Here is a 16,482-nt window from a genome sequence, read left to right as displayed (position 1 = left end):
AACTATGGATGCTCCTGTCTTTCCATAGAATGTCAGCACACGTCACTTTCTTCTCCATATCTGCCCCATTTCACGGAATCCTACAGAAGCTCTGAATGTTTCCACGTTACAGCTGTGGGCGCTCATGTGCAGAGCTGGGGCAATGTGCTCAACGCCAATAAATGCCAAGCTGCAATGGGCAAAGCAGCGGTGGGTGCAGCCCGTGAGGGAGGTGCTGCAAGGAGCCAGCTAGGACACCACACTTCCCAGGTCCCTCCTGCTAGGATATGCCAGGAGTGTAACTCTGCTGAGACCTCTCGGTGGAACTGTGGCTTTCAGGAGCGTGTCCTTCAGCGCAGGGATTTGCTCCTTTTCTTAAGTCTTAAAAGATAGTCTAGAGCAGTGGAAGAGGAAAGTCAGTTGCATAGAATCAGGGGTGCAGCTGAGGTACAGAGTATAGGACTGAAATAAGAACAGTTGTCAACAGCTTTCCAGGGGCCCAAACAGGCACCGTCCTGCATTTGTGGCTGAAAGATGGGGCTCCCTGTCCTGAAGTCTGCTGATGCCATTGGCTGGTTCCGGCTTCTCTACAGCACTCCTGGCTTAGCGTTCTTTGATGGACACCCTGATTAGCTGGGAGACTATCACTTCCTGAAATGGAGGTGATTACTTCTGAATGATGAGGTAACAGAAACAACTGTCATCTCTAAGCATTTTCTGTACAACCTTACTGTAAAGAGCACTTTTACACATATCATCCTACTTACATCTCTGCAAATTCCTTCAAGATGAGCTGGCATCCATCCCAGTTGCTTTACCCTAGCCATGCTCTTCTATGCTACCTCCAGTGCAGTGACAGATACAGAAACTGAAGTTCAGAGAGGTATATGACTTCCCCTATGTCACACAGCTTGTACATAGCTGAGCTGTATCTGCCTGATTCCTGTCCTTTTTCTCCTCAGCTCCAGTTGACTTTAAAAAAGAATTATCTTGAGATCTTTCCTACTGTATGGGAAACCTGATTTATTTATCACTAAGGTTACTAAGAATAGTAACATTCAAAAAAGAAAGAAGAAGAAACATTTTGTGGAAATTCACTCATCAACTGACTGAAATGTTTTGAATGAATTTGGGAGCTGTATACTTAGGACAACTGAATAGTTTAAAGAATTTTGTACAGGATGTGAAGCTATATTAAAAGAGATCGTTTTTTTTTTTTTTTAAACAAATGTTACAACTAACAAGCCATACGTTGCAGTTTGGCTTCTAATTGTTGGGCAGGAGGAAAAGGTAAATTGTCATTGTTGGCATTTTCCCAGTGACATTTGTATTTTCATTTTTATCAGAAGCCCCCTTTAGCAAAGCAATGTAGTCTTAGTCACTTGAAACTGCTCTTCTCTCGAAAACAATTGAAAATGTAATAAGCAAAACATCATAGAAAATACCCACTGGAAAAATAATCCACCCGGGGTCAGTTTCATCATGCAGACTGGTTCAGTCTTCTTATGACATTCTTATTCAAGAAGAAAAACTTGGAAATTTTCTAAATTGCACGGAGTACAGGGAGAGGAGAAGGAATTGGATTTTGGTCCCACTGGGCAGGGATCAAGATTTCCTTGACTCTCAAGAACCATTTTGCTTGTTCAAATCGTTTTACAGTGACCGAATCTCTCGTCTGCATACAATAGGTATTGGTTGCTATGGGAAGAAACAATAAGGTCATGATTGCTTTAAAATTATACATAATAAAAACACGTTTTGAGATTTGATTCTAAATGTTAAACTTAAATTTGAGCGATTTAATTGCCCGTTGAATAGAAATGAAATCCCACCAGTAGGAAGTTATTTCTTACAACCATTGTGTGTGAAATTGAAATCTTAAGATACCATTTCAAATATGCACCGTCTCGAAGGAGGTTCTCCCCAAAGAGTTATGAAGATAAGAAACTGACCCAAAGTCATGGCAGTCGGCTTCTTTTCTTTACACACTCAGCTTAAAGCAGAAGCAGAGTATTAAAGAGAAACTTTATGCACAAAAGTTGGATATGTGAGGTTACTTCTCAGAACCCAAGGACAGATTTATTTCAATAACTAACTTGAGTCCCATAGAAGACTGGAGCCAGGAAACTAATAATTTATAGGATTTAATAGAAGCAGATGCACAGGTAGCATCTATCCAAAAACCAAACATTAAAATTAAAAAGGCATATATGCTTTGTTTAGGAGTGGCAGGGAATGAGCTGAACTTGCTGCATTTGCTCTTTTAATTCAGGAAACAGCTTTTTAATGTGGGTGGGAACCTGGCCTTGAACTGACCCAGGCTGACCTTGAATTTGCTTTCTCTTATCTCTCAGCCTCCTACTGCTGGGATTACCCGTGTGTGCTGCCACATCCAGCTGGAAAAAAATTTTTTTTGAGACAAGGTTTCCCTGTGTAGTTTAGGTTGGCTTTGAACTCCAACTCACTATGTAGCCCAGGCTGGCCTCAAGCTCCCAGGAAGCCTCCTGCCTCAGCCTTCTGAGTGCTGGGGTTACAGTTTGTACCACCACACCTGGCTGGGAATTCTTATTCTAAACCCTCATTTCACCTTTAAATGCTATTTCAATGATGTCTTTTGCTATGACATAGCAACTGTCACGAGCTTCTAATATATGCAAGGTACTTTCCATGCGATCAATTTCATGTCTATCACTACGCCATTCCTTTACAAATCTACAGTGCCACACTTTGTGCACTTATTTCATTGAATCTTTGCAACGTGCTGTGCCACAAAATGTGCGGTTCCATTTTACGGTTGAGCATATTGAGATTCTAGACTTCTGTTCTTCGTTCAGGTTCCAGGTGGTGACAGGGAAGCTATCACACAGTGAGTCAGGCTCTTGAGGTTCTACCCACTCAGATTTAGGAATTTTCCTAGGTCACACTGGCTGACACGGAAAAGCTCAAATCCAGTTAATTGAGTCCCAAAGCCTCAGCACTGAACAGCAGCACTGACTTATTATAAGTACATAAATTCTTAATCATATCCTATATGCTTATTTTCATTTCTGACTGGAGAAATGGCTAGAGTCATAGGTTAGATATTTCTTACATAATTTAGGCTTGCCCCCCAAATTCTAGGAATTTTCTTTTTAATTGAAAACAAGGGTCTGACCAGGCAAATGTCGTTTTTATATACACGGAAGGTCCATCTTGAACTCAGAGCTGCCCTCCAGGCCTTATGGGACACACACACACACACACAAATTTTTATTATACCCATCACGACCCAAGCATTGGGACCCTGAGACAAGAACACAACAGGAGCCTCCAGATAACCATAAATTCTTGTTCTGTTTGCCAACCGTCGATGAAGATTTGGCTCCAAAGAGGGAAAATGAAGCGTCCAGGGCTACACTTCTCACTTCTGCCACCATTTTGTCAGCTGGAGCTCATTCAGGCCCCTCAGTGGCAAAGTTAAAATGGGAATAAAACGCCTTTGACTGGGATCCAGGTCTCTTTCCATCTCTGGTGATTGTTAGCATCGTACACAAACGGGCCTGGAGTCGTAATTTCTAAAGACGGACATTTCCCCTGAACTGTGAGGCCCAGAGCAACCGAGTTTTCCTCTACCGAAGGGCCTGAGGTTTGCCTCCTGCTGGCTCCTTCTGCATCCCCTTCTCTTTCTAGAACTTGCCCTGGGGCTTGGAGGAGAAACCCCCAAGCCCCAGATTAGGTCTCTTTTCTTTCTCTTAGCTTTTTACTCAGGGCAGAAATAATCTCCCTAGTAACATTCTCTTTTCGGGGTATCACTGGCACTTTACAGGGGTCAGTGGAACCGCAGGAGTCCGCTCTTTGAAAGATGCTGAGGGAGGGAATTCTGCCGCCAGCAGATGGAGAAGAGACCCGGACCAGCGTGGTCCCTCCCAGCCACCCTCCCCTCGGGGTTAGCTGTCCCCAGCACTGCTCAGGCGTGCCCAGCCCGTGTGGTCCCCGTTTGCACAGCTTCCTCGCCTCTCCGGAGCGCGGACGCGACCCCGAGCCCGCCGCCAGCCGAGCCGCGCTGTCCCGGGCGTCCCCACGCCCCGCGCCCCTGGACCTGGGACCTCGAACCTGGGACGCGCGCGCACGACAGCCACGCGGAACACCCGCATTTCCGTAGGTGCTCGTTTTACGTTCTGTCTTTGCCTCTCTGGCCCGAGCTGTCCGGTGATGACTTTCAGCCTTGCACCGAAAGGGACAACGCGGAAGAGGGGGAAGCCCTGCAGGATGATTTAGTGGCAGGCCAGCCTCCTCTCCAAGGAGAGGTGCCTGCCGAGCGACTTTCTCGGACCCCAACGCTGGCCCCTTTAAGAAGCCAAATCAGTCCAACTGCGGCTGTGTTTGCATTGCTAACCCCACGAGCCCCGTTTAAAAAAAAAAATAGGAAGAAAAAAGAGGAGGGGGGATCGGGCAGCTGTCTCTTTAAATGTGATTTCCTTCTATTGTATTTGAATCGTGATCAGGAAAAAGGAAATGAAACCAGAGACAGAGGGAAGCTGAGCGAAAATAGACCTTCCCGAGAGAGGAGGAAGCCCGGGGAGAGACGCGCGGCCCCCTCCCCGCGTCCCCAGGCCGCCGCCCCCTGCCCGCCTCGGCGACGAGCCGCGCGCCGCGACCCGGCCGGAGGGCGAGAGGCGAGGGGCGGCGGGCGGGCGGGCGCGCACATCCCCGCGGGGCGCGGAGCCGGCGACAGCGCGCGGGGCGGACCGGGTGGCGGCGGCGGCGGCGGCGGCGAGCGGGACCGGGATGGAAGGTTAAGTCTTGCGCTGCTGCAGCCGCCCGGGGCCAGCCTCGGCCGCAGCGCGCCCGCAGCCCGGTGATTCGCTCTCTCTCTTTGGCGTTTGAAGGGAGCGCGGTGACTGTCCTTGAGCGCGGAGGGGCGAGCTCGCCGCCGGAGCGCCAGAGCAAGAGGAGGCGCCGGAGCGGCGGCGGCGGCGGCGGCGCGCGAGCACCCGAGGGGGTCCGAGCCCCGGCAGCCGGTCAGCCCCGCGCCACAAAGGGAGCGCCCCCGCCGCCCGGCACGCCGCCTCCCTCCCCAATGTCCTCGGCCATCGAGAGGAAGAGCCTGGACCCGTCTGAGTAAGTGCGGCTTCCCTGTCCCCGCCGCCCGCCGGGGCCACGGCCTCGCACCCGGAGCAGCGACGTGGCGCGGGCGGCCCGCGAGGGGCTCCCGGTGCGCACCCGCTCGCGCGCCCTGGGTCCCCTCCGCCTCGCGCTCCAGGGGCTCCTGGTGCTCGCAGGTGACTCGGGGCCTTGGGAAGAGGATCTGGCGGAGGACGGTGGGAATAGAGGTCGGCGCGGCGCCTCTGGGGCCCCTCCCGGCTACCAGGGACAGTCCCCAAAGCCCCGGCCCGGCCAGAAAGTTTGCACCGGAGCAGGCACAAGGGCGCTTGCAGGCGCGCAGGTGCATCCGGGGAGCGTTCAGGGCTCCATTCTGCTTCCTTCTCCTCTTTTGCCCCTTCTCTTTGTCCGTTTGGTCCTGCAAAGGGGGACATTCCAAGTGGAGGCCTCCGGAATCCCGGACGACTCCTTTCCGGGTCCGCAGGTGGAGCGGCTGCGGCAGCATCATGGATCACAGGCGGGCGGGTGAGGGGGGTCTGCCTGTCCACCTCGAGCTGTCCTGGGCCTCCAGAGACTTCCAGAGCCGCTAGTCAGGAGTTAATCTGGGTACAGGGACTCTTCTCCCCAGGCGTCCAAGGATGGAGGCCTGTGAACCTCGAAAGTTTGTGCACTATTTTGTGTATAGGTGTAATTTTCTGGGAAGCAAGATCTCATAGCTTTTATTATACCATAAGAAAGGTTTGGGCCAGGGAACCAGAGCTGTCTAATGAGCGTGTGCTGCATCTATGTCCTGATCCTTGCACTACTTTGGAATGAACATGATCTATTCCCAACCTATACCCCAGTCCATTCTGTAGTTTTAACTTGGGGGAGCGAGGCGAGTGTTTAAGGTATCATTTCCCCCATCAACGCAAATAGCCTTTTAAGAGTCATTAGCTGTCTGGTTTTGAATTTTTATTCCTTTGAAGTCCCCATCTAATCCTTTGAAGGGATTTGTTACACAAGACCAGAGGAGCTACTTAATGACTTGTCCATTTGTGCTTTTAAGAGGCATTTGTTTTGTTTTTTTCTTTTCCTGCTTTAAAAGAATTGTGCTTTCCTGCTTGAAGTGCCACCCCCTCCAAATTTCAGCTTTGTGTGGTGTTTATTTACCTGGGTTTTGCCCTCCTGTTGCCAGCATAAAAACTCAGCAGGTTCCCATAAAACACAGGAAGTAGCAGGATCCAATGAGAATATAAACATCACCCTTCAGTCTTGAAGGTTAAGACACCAGCTCTGTAAGGAGTAAGGTTTGTTGTAACAAAGACCCTGCTTCCTTAAACAAATTCTCAGGAGAAAAATAGCATCCCTTTTATTAAAACATATATATATGGCTCTGCACACAATGGATGTAAGGCATAGTTTGTTCACTTTTTTTATGCACCTAGAATGACAGCTGAGCTCTGAATTTTTAGACATTGAGCAAAACTGTAGAACACAGTACGCCAGTGAGTTGAATGAACTGGTGCCCGTCAGCAGTACTTAGTCCCACATCCTTGTATTAGAAGGTAAGTCTGAAAGGTTTGGTCCCCTAGAGGAGGTTTGCTTTTTCCAAAGTTGGCGCTTTTCCCCTGAGGTTAGACAGCTGAGGCATCCTAACTTCATAATGTGGCGCAGTGGGAAGCTTATTGTGGGAGGCTCCAGGATTCTGTCTTTCCCTGCACTGTGTACCTACGAAGGCAGGTTTTAATTGAAGGTGGACAAACCAGTTGAGAATTCTCTGCAGTACATCTCTCCCTCTTTTGGAAATCCCCAAGAAATTATCCCAGGCTGAAGGGATACTCGGAAATAATATTTAGGCTAGGCTCTGAGGCAATATGGGTATTCCTTTGGAGATGAATCCCACTCAGTCATTGGCCTGGATTGCCTGCTAAAGATAATACGATATTATCATTAATTACAAAATGATAGATAGAGCCAGTATCTTATCCTGTCTTTCTTTGTCTCATATCAGCCCATGGCCATGGTTCCTTTTGGTTTTCATTTCTCCTGCAGAGGACTCTCCTGCTATGTAGATGCTTCACTGCATGCTCACTCAAAGCCAACTAGGGTCTTTATAATCCCTTCTCCAAAGAAGCACAAAGGGCTTGTCTAGGCACACACAAGTGAAGCGTGTAGGCAGAACACAGCCCCGATTCGTGAAGAGAGATTTCCTTTGCTATGCAAGCCATGGCCCCTGCTGCCTCCATTCCAGGCAGTGTTGCAAAGCTCAGTGAAAACTCTCGTTTCTCAGTTTGTTGGCAGCACCGGCATCGGGGCAGCCCGGGTGGTTGAGGTTCCTTCCGTAAGTGTTTCTGGAAGCCCAGCATAAGACCCTAGGCTATAGAAAGAGAAGAGAAGCAAGTCTGGATTGATACAGACAGGCCAAAGGTATTTGGCCTGTTTTGGTCAGTTACTTTTCAGACAGAAGGCTGGAAGTCCTTATGGACCATCTGTAGAAGCAAAGACATCAGAGGATTTATTTAAGACATTTTCCACCCAGTAACGTGGTTTGAGCTTTATACTTCCTTGTTCTAAAAACCATGATTTTATACTCTTACTGCAACCTTGGGTTTGCAGTAATCCTAAATATTCCATCGTTAGTGGATAAAGACACCTGCAGTTGTCAGAGTGCATTAAAACATGGATTCCCTGAGTCTCGCTGTCCCTAAGCGTAATGGGTGCTAAGCTTAGTGAGCACAGGCCAATTGGGACACAGTGTCACCTGTAACAGTGCAGCTAGAAATAGGAGGCACAGATTTATAGCTCTAAGATGCCAAGAGGAAACTCCCTCTGGGAATTCCTCCATTGGAAGAAGGTCCTTTAAAAAAATACTTTTAAAATGAGGTTTTTATGTGACTAAAGTTCCAGAAATCATTGCTTAATTATTACAAATCAGGAGGTATTTTCTCCCCATTTCCCAGTTGGTGCAAAGGTCATTCCTTCCACTCCTTTTCTTTTGGAAAAAGTTATTGTGAAGCAAAATTTTTCAGGTTCTCCAGGCGTAGTGGTGTACATTTGTCATCCCAGCACTTGGAAGGCTGAGGCAGGAGGATTGTTGCAAGTTCAAGACCAGCCTGGGCTACAGAGTGAACCTAAGGCCAGTTTGAAGGCATAGGAAGACTCTGTCTCAGAAAGTAAAAAAAAAAAAAAAAAAAATTGGTCAAATTATTCAGGTTCCAATGAACCAGTGAACCATGAAAAGTTGTATGCATGGCCATTTAATGTATCATAGCTCACTATGAATTCAGGATTGCCTGAATTGACATTGGTGTATGTGTTTTTTGTTGTCTTCCACTCTTTTAAAGATCATTGTTTTTGTCCCTTCCTACTGGCTTTCCCCCTAAGTTAACTTTATTCCAATCCACTTTGCTGTTGCAACTTTTTATGTGAGGAAAGAGAATTCTGACTGATCCTTGATCAGTCTTAGTATCTGTGCTATCTAACAAAAAACTCAGCAAGAAGGTTCGGATGCAGAATTAGGGTTAATAAGATAAAAAGAAGTCCTTTTACATCCGAATGGAATTTTTGCCTCAGAATGAGGACCAGCCTGACTTGGGTTGCTTTCTTTTTTTCTTTGGCTCTACTTTTGTGCATGGGGAAGGGTTTGAGGTAGGCGGGTGTGAAGTGTCATTAGGGAATGTACTCGGGTTTTAGCACTCTCAATAGACGGATGTCCTAACAGAAAGCAGTTCCTTTAGTCTCAGGTGCCTCCCCTGGGGTTGGCCAGTGTCGTTGGTCCTGGGTGGAGAAAGGAGAAAAAGAAGGAGGTGTGGGAAGCACAAGGAGTTTGAGAGGAGGTGGGAAGAAGGGAGACCAGAGGTGCCCACCATGGTGCTGGGCTGTGGGTGGGGGCCCAGCGCCATCTACAGGCCTTTTAGTGCCCTGTGTTTACTTGTAGGATCTTGGGTGCAAGATCTAGCAGGCTCCTATCTTAACAGAGGTTGGCTGGGTTTCTCTGACACCTGACCAAAGGATGCACTTTCTCATCCATTTTCCTTGTGCTGCTGGAAAACAGTGGATCGAGGCTCCCTGTTTGGCCCAGAGCAACTTTGAGCCGTGAATGAGCCTGTCCCTAATGCTTGGTCTCCTCCCCAGGGAACCAGTGGATGAGGTGCTACAGATCCCTCCATCCCTGCTGACATGTGGTGGTTGCCAGCAGAACATCGGGGACCGCTACTTCCTGAAGGCCATCGATCAGTACTGGCACGAGGACTGTCTCAGCTGCGACCTGTGTGGGTGCCGGCTGGGCGAGGTGGGCCGGCGCCTCTACTACAAGCTGGGCAGGAAGCTCTGCCGGAGGGACTACCTCAGGTACCTGCACCGAACCTCTGGGGAACATCTGGGGCTGGGTGTGGGGTCCCCGGCCTCCAGCAGGTGAGGCTGTGGGGGGGGGTGAGACTCAGCTGCACCACGCAGAGAGGCAGCTGGCTCTTCCTCTTGCTGAGATCCTCTTGTGAGAGGCACATGGCTAGGGTGATAAAATCCCAATATTTTTAAAGGTATGAGAAGGATAAACACAGAAACAGAGCAGTGGTTCTGTCTGCTAATAGGGCTGTGGAGTACACAGAGAGAGAAAGTATCCGTCATAGGATGCGGGAGTGTCTTTGTTTTTGTTTGGGGGTGTATTCTTAGCAACTCATGTTAATGGTTCAAAACATGTGATGTGTTATCTAAAATAGGGTGAATATTTAATTAGAAAAAATTATTATAGTATAAGATACATTGCCATTAACTCCCCATCTCACTCCAAACACACTTCTCCCATCATTCTGCCACTCTCTGAAGCAGTCCTGGGTGTCTCCTTTCATGATTGTCTTTAGTGGTGCTGGCCTGGGTGTCCCCAAACCCTAAGTTGATTCAGAACATTTACTTTCACAGTCATTTTGAGGCTGGAGAACAGCCAGAAGTTGCGTGGTGCCAGATCTGGTGTTAAAAAAAAAAAAGATGAGGACACAACGTAATGGTTTTATTTGGCAGAAATTGCCGGAGATGTTTTGAATCAGTGCAGGACATTGAAGCATCCACAAAAAGTCCGTCACACAGAGGACTTGCAGAACCGCTTCAGAGAGTGGCAAGAAAAATGGAATAAATGGGTTCAAAGTGAGGGGGAGTATTCGGAGGGGGATTAGGGAGAATGTGTCTTTTATGGTGATACATTTTAAAATTTAAACGTTCACTATCTATTTTGATCACCCCTTTGTGGAGCCAGGTACAGTGACCGTACTCCCAGCTGTTTGAAAACAAACAGCAAAACTTGTTTCGAAATAAATAGGTCTTAGCTCAGTGATTTTTCTGAGTTCAGTGTCCCATGCTGCTCCCCCAGAAATCTATAAATGCCATAGATTATAAATAGACTATTGTATTATTCCAATAACTATGTGATGAGAAATATAAAAATAGAAAGTCGTTTCTTACCCTGGCGCTCCCGGCCTTGACTCTCATAGTAGGAAGGTGGTGTCCAGTAGACAGAAAGGCACAAGCCCTGGAGTCAGTAGGAGGTTTGAGTCTCCGTAGTGTTGCTTCCTAGCTCTTTGATCTTGGACTAGTTAGTTAATCACCATGAGCCTCAAGTTCCTCATCTGTAAAATGGGGATAAAAGCAGTGTCTACTTCCAAGGTGAGGATTAGGTGGAATCACACGTGGAATGTACCCTGGTGCATGAATATCCAATAGTTGTTGGCCACTTTTATACCTGTATGACAGGCCCATGAATTCCTTTCTAATCTAATGGACAGAGAGATGGGAACATGAAAGGATGGATTAGGAAGTCCACAAGTTCAAGTGAGGCAGGAGTTCAGGATGCTCTCCTGCCCTGGGCTGTAGGACTGACTGTGTGAATTTTCAGCACTCACCGAGTGCCTTTGTCTGGAAGGTTCTAGCATATGCAGTCTCATCTTTGCTGTGGAGGTAGCTCCATGCCCTCTGCTCTCAGATCTGCTCAGCTGTGAGCTGTCAGTTCTTTACCATCTTCCTGTGGCATGGACTTCGTGAAGCGTGCAGTCCTAATACACTGGGCCCATCCAACCCACAGATACCGGCTTAGGCTTCAGCTCGCTTGGCTGCCAGGCCAGCGCTCTATCCTAATCTGCCCACAAAGCATCTCACATGGGTTTTACCCCAAAACCAGAACTGCAGGTAATTCCACACCAAAGAAAGCTTATCTGTTTACCCTTTTTCTCCTCTCCTAAATTCCCTGATAAAGTCCTTGCAGATTTAGTGGTTCTGAAAAACGTAAGTAGGATTTTGTTTTTCAGTGATCATGATTATAATGTTGGTAGATTTCCCTTTTTATAAAAAAATTTTCTTTCAATCACAAGAAAATGGAACAGGGATAAATACAGACCTGGTTTTGCTCACTCCCAGACTGCCAAATCAGTCAGAAAGCAGACGGGTAAATGATTCCCACTGGGCCCTTGACTCCATCCCTGTCAAATCATTTGAATCTTATTAAACGAAGTACAGATCCAGTAAGGTCAAAAGAGCTGGGTTTCTCCCTATCTCTACAGTTTTATATAATGTTCAGGAATAAAACCGGTGCTGCCTGGGCTTGTTAATCTTTTCTATTTTCAAAAAGGAGAGAGAGAAAAAAATAGTCCAGGAGAACCCAGTGTTAATTAACTTGTGTCTTGGTGACATGAAATAATTCTTCTCCCTGAGACATTCTCAGGAAACATGTTAATTAACTCTGTGTTCGTGCGGGTGTTCCCAGCCATCCTTTAATATTTGTATTATTGTTATTAAAATGGGCAGCAGAAAGCTTAAGACCCAACACTTCTTGGCAGAGGGGACAAATTACTTTTTTGCTTCCGTGATGATGGACTTTTTTTATTTGCATTTTTAGAGTATCTGGCAGTGTCTTTCAACAATGCAAGCTGGAAGAGTAGCTCAGTGGTCCCTGTTGGGGTCCAATCCCTCTGCTCCCTGGAATAACTTCTCCCCATGAGAATTCCTTGTGGCTGACTTGCCTGTCCCCCTGCTTGTCAGCTATTTAGCCTCAAATATTCATGAGACTCCATGCAGAACCGAACTTCTGTCACTGTTGTATCGTCAGGAACCTAACCTCAGCTACTAATGCTAATCCCCAGCCTAGTTCTCCTTAGATTGTGTCTCCCCACCCAGTCACCAATTCTGGGGTGTGTCACCTCCAGACCCCCAGTGGCTGTACTTTACAAATTCTTGCTATGCAGTTCAGTTTGGCCTTAAACTCACTGTGTGCCCCAGGCTGGCCTTGAACTCATGGTGATCCTCCTGCATCAGCCTCCTGAGATTACAGGCATGGGCCCCATCTAACCAGCACCTATTGGAGCCAGAAGTGGGCCAGCCTTCCCAGGGCCTGAGCTGAGGACACACACTGCAAGAGTCCCAGAGCCCAGAACTTGGAGATGTGACTTCGAGCTCAGGAAGTCCCTGAACACCAGGCCGAAGCTGTCTCTGAGGGACTCTGGCTGAGACTGTTTGGCTTCCTCCCCCGTCCTCCAGGTTGCCCTTCTGCTTTCCTGGGCTCCTCTGAGAACATCCTCGATGAATCACTTGCACAAATCCTCCTGAGGGTCCAGTCCTGGGATGTCCCACCTTAGTAAGATGCCACGGCCGCACCTCTCCCAGTTCCTTGGTTCACAGGCCAAAGACACAGAACCCCAGAAAGAGGACGCATTTTCAGGTCACCTGGCGATGGAGAGATGGCATAGGGACCTGAACTCGTCTCCCAAATATTAGTGCTTTCTCCTTCCCTTCCTTAGCTGCCTAAGCCGTTGTAATTTACCTCCGGCTGCTCTCTAATAAGCTGCCTCCTTCTGAAAGGTCTCGAGCCTCGGGCAGTTGGACCCGCTTGGTGCACCGTTTTCCCTGTGCTGTGTGTCTACTCAGGCCCGAACTTCACTTACTGAACAGTCAGGAAACCAGAACTCATTCCACTCTGTGACCTCCAGCGTGGCGGTCACCTGCAGCTCCGCCATCTGCCGCCGTGGGAAAAAATGCTCTCCCCCGCTAATGAGTTTGTTCCCAGGCGGTGCTTGGAAACACTTGGATCCCTCCGGTGGGAATCAGGATTCGGAGGGAAATGAGCTGGCCCGGGGCTAATGCAAGCTCTGGGCTCACAGGGCCACCAGCTCTTCCCCGGCCCGGTCTTCCTGCCGAAATGTTGCAAAGTTTAGCAGCTGCCTTCACCTCCCTTATAGCCTCTCAGGAAGAACAAGTTGATGCTCTGATTTTCTAAAGATAATAACTTCCAGTAAGAATAAGCACTTAACTCTGTCTTGAGGATTTTATGTGCTGGCTTCCCTATGCAGGAAGGATTACACCTATTCGTTCAAACAGCCAGCACTGACTTAACCCTTCTCCCTGTCTCACAGGTGGAGGGGAAGCCGGTCTCCTCCCTCCCCTCCCCTCCCCTCCCCTTCCCCTCCCCTCCCCTCCCCTCCCCTCCCTTCCCCTCCCCCCTCCTTCCCTCCCCTTTCTCTCCTCTTCCATCACCCCCCCCCCTCCTCCTCCTCCTCCTCCTCCTCCTCCTTCTTCTTCTTCTTCTCTCTCTCTCTCTCTCTCTCTCTCCCTCTCAGAGACAAGGTCTCACTTTGTACCCCAGGCTGCTCTCAAGCTCCCGGTGGGCCTCCTTCCCCAGCCTTCTGACTGCTGGAATTACAGGTGTACTGTACCACCACACCCTACTGAGAATTGGTATTTCTGACAAGTTCCTGATTCTGCTGGTCTGGGAACCAGGCTTTGAGGACCCTACATTTTCCTCTACCAAGCTGTATTTCCCACCCCAACACTGACTATTGCTTGAGGTACGTGGATAATCCATGAAGGCTAAGGAGAGATGATACAGATTTTTTAGAAGAGAGGTTTCCCCAGAGATACATGTCAAAGGAGCAGGGAGGCCCAGCGTGGTGGCATGCATCTGTAATCCCATCACTTGGGAGGCTGAGGCAGGAGGATCACTGTGAGTTTGAGGACAACCTGGGTCACAAAGTGAGTTCAAGGCCAGCCTGAACTGTATCGTGAGACCCGGTCTCAAAAACAAAACAAAGGGTTAGTGAGGGCTGTGAAGGAATATCTTCGGTTCACTGTGGAGAGATGGTGTTTGTCCTCCAGGTCTCCGAGGCAGGACTGCCTATATGTGTGTCCCCTGTCTATGGAAGACTTTGAAGTTGGGCTTTGCTGTTGAGGGGGATTCCAGGGCCTGTCTCTCCCTGTGGCTTGTAACATGGTAGAGTTGGGAGCCTCAGAAAGATGTCTGTTTCTGTTGCAGTCCTCACCAAGTCCCACATGCCATGTTTTTGTTTTCTTTTGTGTGTGTGTGTGTGTGTATGTGTGTGTGTGTGTTGGCAGTTGAACTAATTATATCCCAGCCCTTTTTGTTTTTTTTTAATTTTGAGAGTCTCACTAAGTTACTGAGTTGCTCAGCTTAGGAACTTATGCCATTCTCCTGTCTCAGCCTCCCAGAGTGCCGGGATTATAGGTGAGCACCACGTCACGGTTTGGTTCTCCGTCACAGGAGACCCGAGGACTCTTCCTCCAGCTCTGCTTCTGCAGTGAGGCTTCCCCGGGTAGGGCACATGCATTCCATTCAGCCTCTCGTCATAAGTCACTTGGATGGGCGTCTTCCCAGAGGTGACCCAGAGAAAGGAGGAGTCATATTCAGCAAAACGCCACAGTGTTGTCCTGGTCACTCTCTGCCTTCGGCAGCCGCTGTCTGACTGGACACCCAGTCTCCCCTCCTGAGCCCCTTACCAACCTGTCCCTCCCATCTCGTCACTACCCTCGCGTCTCAGCTTTCCTTTCTTTTGGCCCCAGGCTTTTTGGCCAGGATGGTCTCTGTGCATCCTGTGACAAGCGGATCCGTGCCTACGAGATGACCATGCGGGTGAAAGACAAGGTGTACCACCTGGAGTGTTTCAAATGTGCCGCCTGTCAGAAGCATTTCTGCGTGGGTGACAGATACCTCCTCATCAACTCTGACATAGTGTGTGAACAGGACATCTACGAGTGGACTAAGATCAACGGGATGATATAGGCCGGAGTCCCCGCGACGGTGTTGGCGGAGGACACTGCCTGGGCGGCATCTTCACTCTTAGGCACTCTGGGGATTCGAGGGTGGGGTGAGGCATTTCTTAGGCAATGATGGAAACGTACTGGGAACTAAGACATAGTCTCCAAGGGAAGTAATGCAAGGGCCACGACGTCAGTGTGACAGAAGGACCAGCCCTCTTAGAACTTAGGGTCACCTCCTATCCATAGCACCTGACATGATTAGTGGAAGGAAGGCATGTGTGGGACAGGCAGGCACCATGCCGTAGCGATGGGACCTCCCGTCCACCAGGGGGAGCTGTCCTGCTCAGACCCCTTGTGGGAATTTCGATGCTTGTAAACTAGGGATGTGCAGATGATTTCCTCCTGGCTTCTGTAGCAGCCCTCTTCCAGTCACTGTCCTTACAGAGGGCAAAGGACAGGCGGGAGAGTGGCCCACCTTTTTTTCTTGGCCACCTTCCCGAGGCCTTAAGCTTGAGGCCAAAAGGGAACCGCATGGGGGCACATTTCCATGGGGGACGAAAACCTCCCCGCTTAACCAAACTGTTATTTAATGCCGTGCTGAGGAATCATTGTTTTTAGACATGTTGGTTTTGAGGCAAGGAGTTCCAGATCGTTTCTATACAAATGTAAATCTAAGAAATCAAAGTTGCTCAACTATTTTATTATCTTAGATTATATTGAAGTATTTGTTGTGTGTAGTGAAAAAAAAGAAAAGAAAAACACCTCTGCAGACTTAATAAAAATAACTGACTAAAACGCAGTGTTGTTTCTTTGATAATGATGGTGGGAAAGTGGTTTGCTTTTTCTATTGTAAAGGAAAAGTAAATAAGCAATTTACTTCTAGGTCCGATAGGAGCTTCCATTTATTGCAAGGATTTCTATGGGGTTTCTATAGGTTTCTGTATTACTGGCAATTATATAACAGGTCATCACGTAGCTCAGAGGGATATAGAATAATTAAATTGTTATTGTAAAATGTGCATTTCACTTCAGCATTGTGTGGAGAGAGCAGGTGGCAGCAGGATCATTGCCTTTGGGAAACTTGTAACCTAGAAAGCACACAAATACATAAAACAGATTCCCTTTGGGAGAGGAGGTAATTACCTAGTTTGAAATGTGGCAAAGATGCTGAGCTTGACACTTCGATTTTCCAAGACGTGTGTCTCAGGGTGTTTTATGACAAGTGGTTACGAGGACCTTACTTTGAGGATTTAAAGCAGGCACCTTGGCTTGTGCGGGTGACTTAGCCCCATCTCTGTCGCGGTCGTGAACTAAGAGCGCCACCTGCTGGTCATCACCGCTCAGCCGCTAGACCGAGGACTCGCCGCCACAGAGGGCACATGGTACTTTTCAAATGACTTCATAAAAATA

The 16,482-nt window shown here is 48.4% G+C and overlaps 1 protein-coding gene across 2 annotated transcripts; it reads left to right on the top strand.

Moving 5' to 3' along the window:
- The first annotated feature begins 3,666 nt into the window (after nucleotides 1-3,666).
- On the top strand, nucleotides 3,667-15,867 carry Lmo2 (LIM domain only 2). 2 transcript variants are annotated; one of them, XM_013145963.3, is made up of 4 exons: nucleotides 3,667-4,116; nucleotides 4,848-5,079; nucleotides 9,178-9,393; nucleotides 14,875-15,867. In XM_013145963.3, exons 1-4 carry the CDS (start codon nucleotides 3,852-3,854, stop codon nucleotides 15,092-15,094), a joined length of 933 nt encoding a protein of 310 aa, XP_013001417.1. In that variant the 5' UTR covers nucleotides 3,667-3,851; the 3' UTR covers nucleotides 15,095-15,867. The 2 variants fall into 2 exon arrangements, with proteins under 2 accessions (XP_013001417.1, XP_063083828.1); XM_063227758.1 differs by lacking the exon at nucleotides 3,667-4,116 and adding an exon at nucleotides 4,314-4,753.
- The last annotated feature ends 615 nt before the right edge of the window (nucleotides 15,868-16,482 follow it).

Source organism: Cavia porcellus, unplaced genomic scaffold, assembly GCF_034190915.1.
Source record: "Cavia porcellus strain 051 isolate PalLab524CR breed Dunkin Hartley unplaced genomic scaffold, mCavPor4.1 scaffold_17, whole genome shotgun sequence".
Classification (NCBI taxonomy): domain Eukaryota; kingdom Metazoa; phylum Chordata; class Mammalia; order Rodentia; family Caviidae; genus Cavia; species Cavia porcellus.
The sequence above is the reverse complement of the archived record's forward strand: the minus strand, read 5'-3'. Positions and strand labels throughout refer to the sequence as shown.

Excerpts from the sequence above, each read along its gene's own strand:
- Lmo2 (XM_013145963.3), top strand. The coding sequence starts at position 3,852 with ATGGAGAAGAGACCCGGACCAGCGTGGTCCCTCCCAGCCACCCTCCCC. Across the intron at positions 5,080-9,177 it reads AAGAGCCTGGACCCGTCTGA|GGAACCAGTGGATGAGGTGC; the intron begins GTAAGTGCGGCT and ends TCTCCTCCCCAG. Across the intron at positions 9,394-14,874 it reads TGCCGGAGGGACTACCTCAG|GCTTTTTGGCCAGGATGGTC; the intron begins GTACCTGCACCG and ends TTTTGGCCCCAG.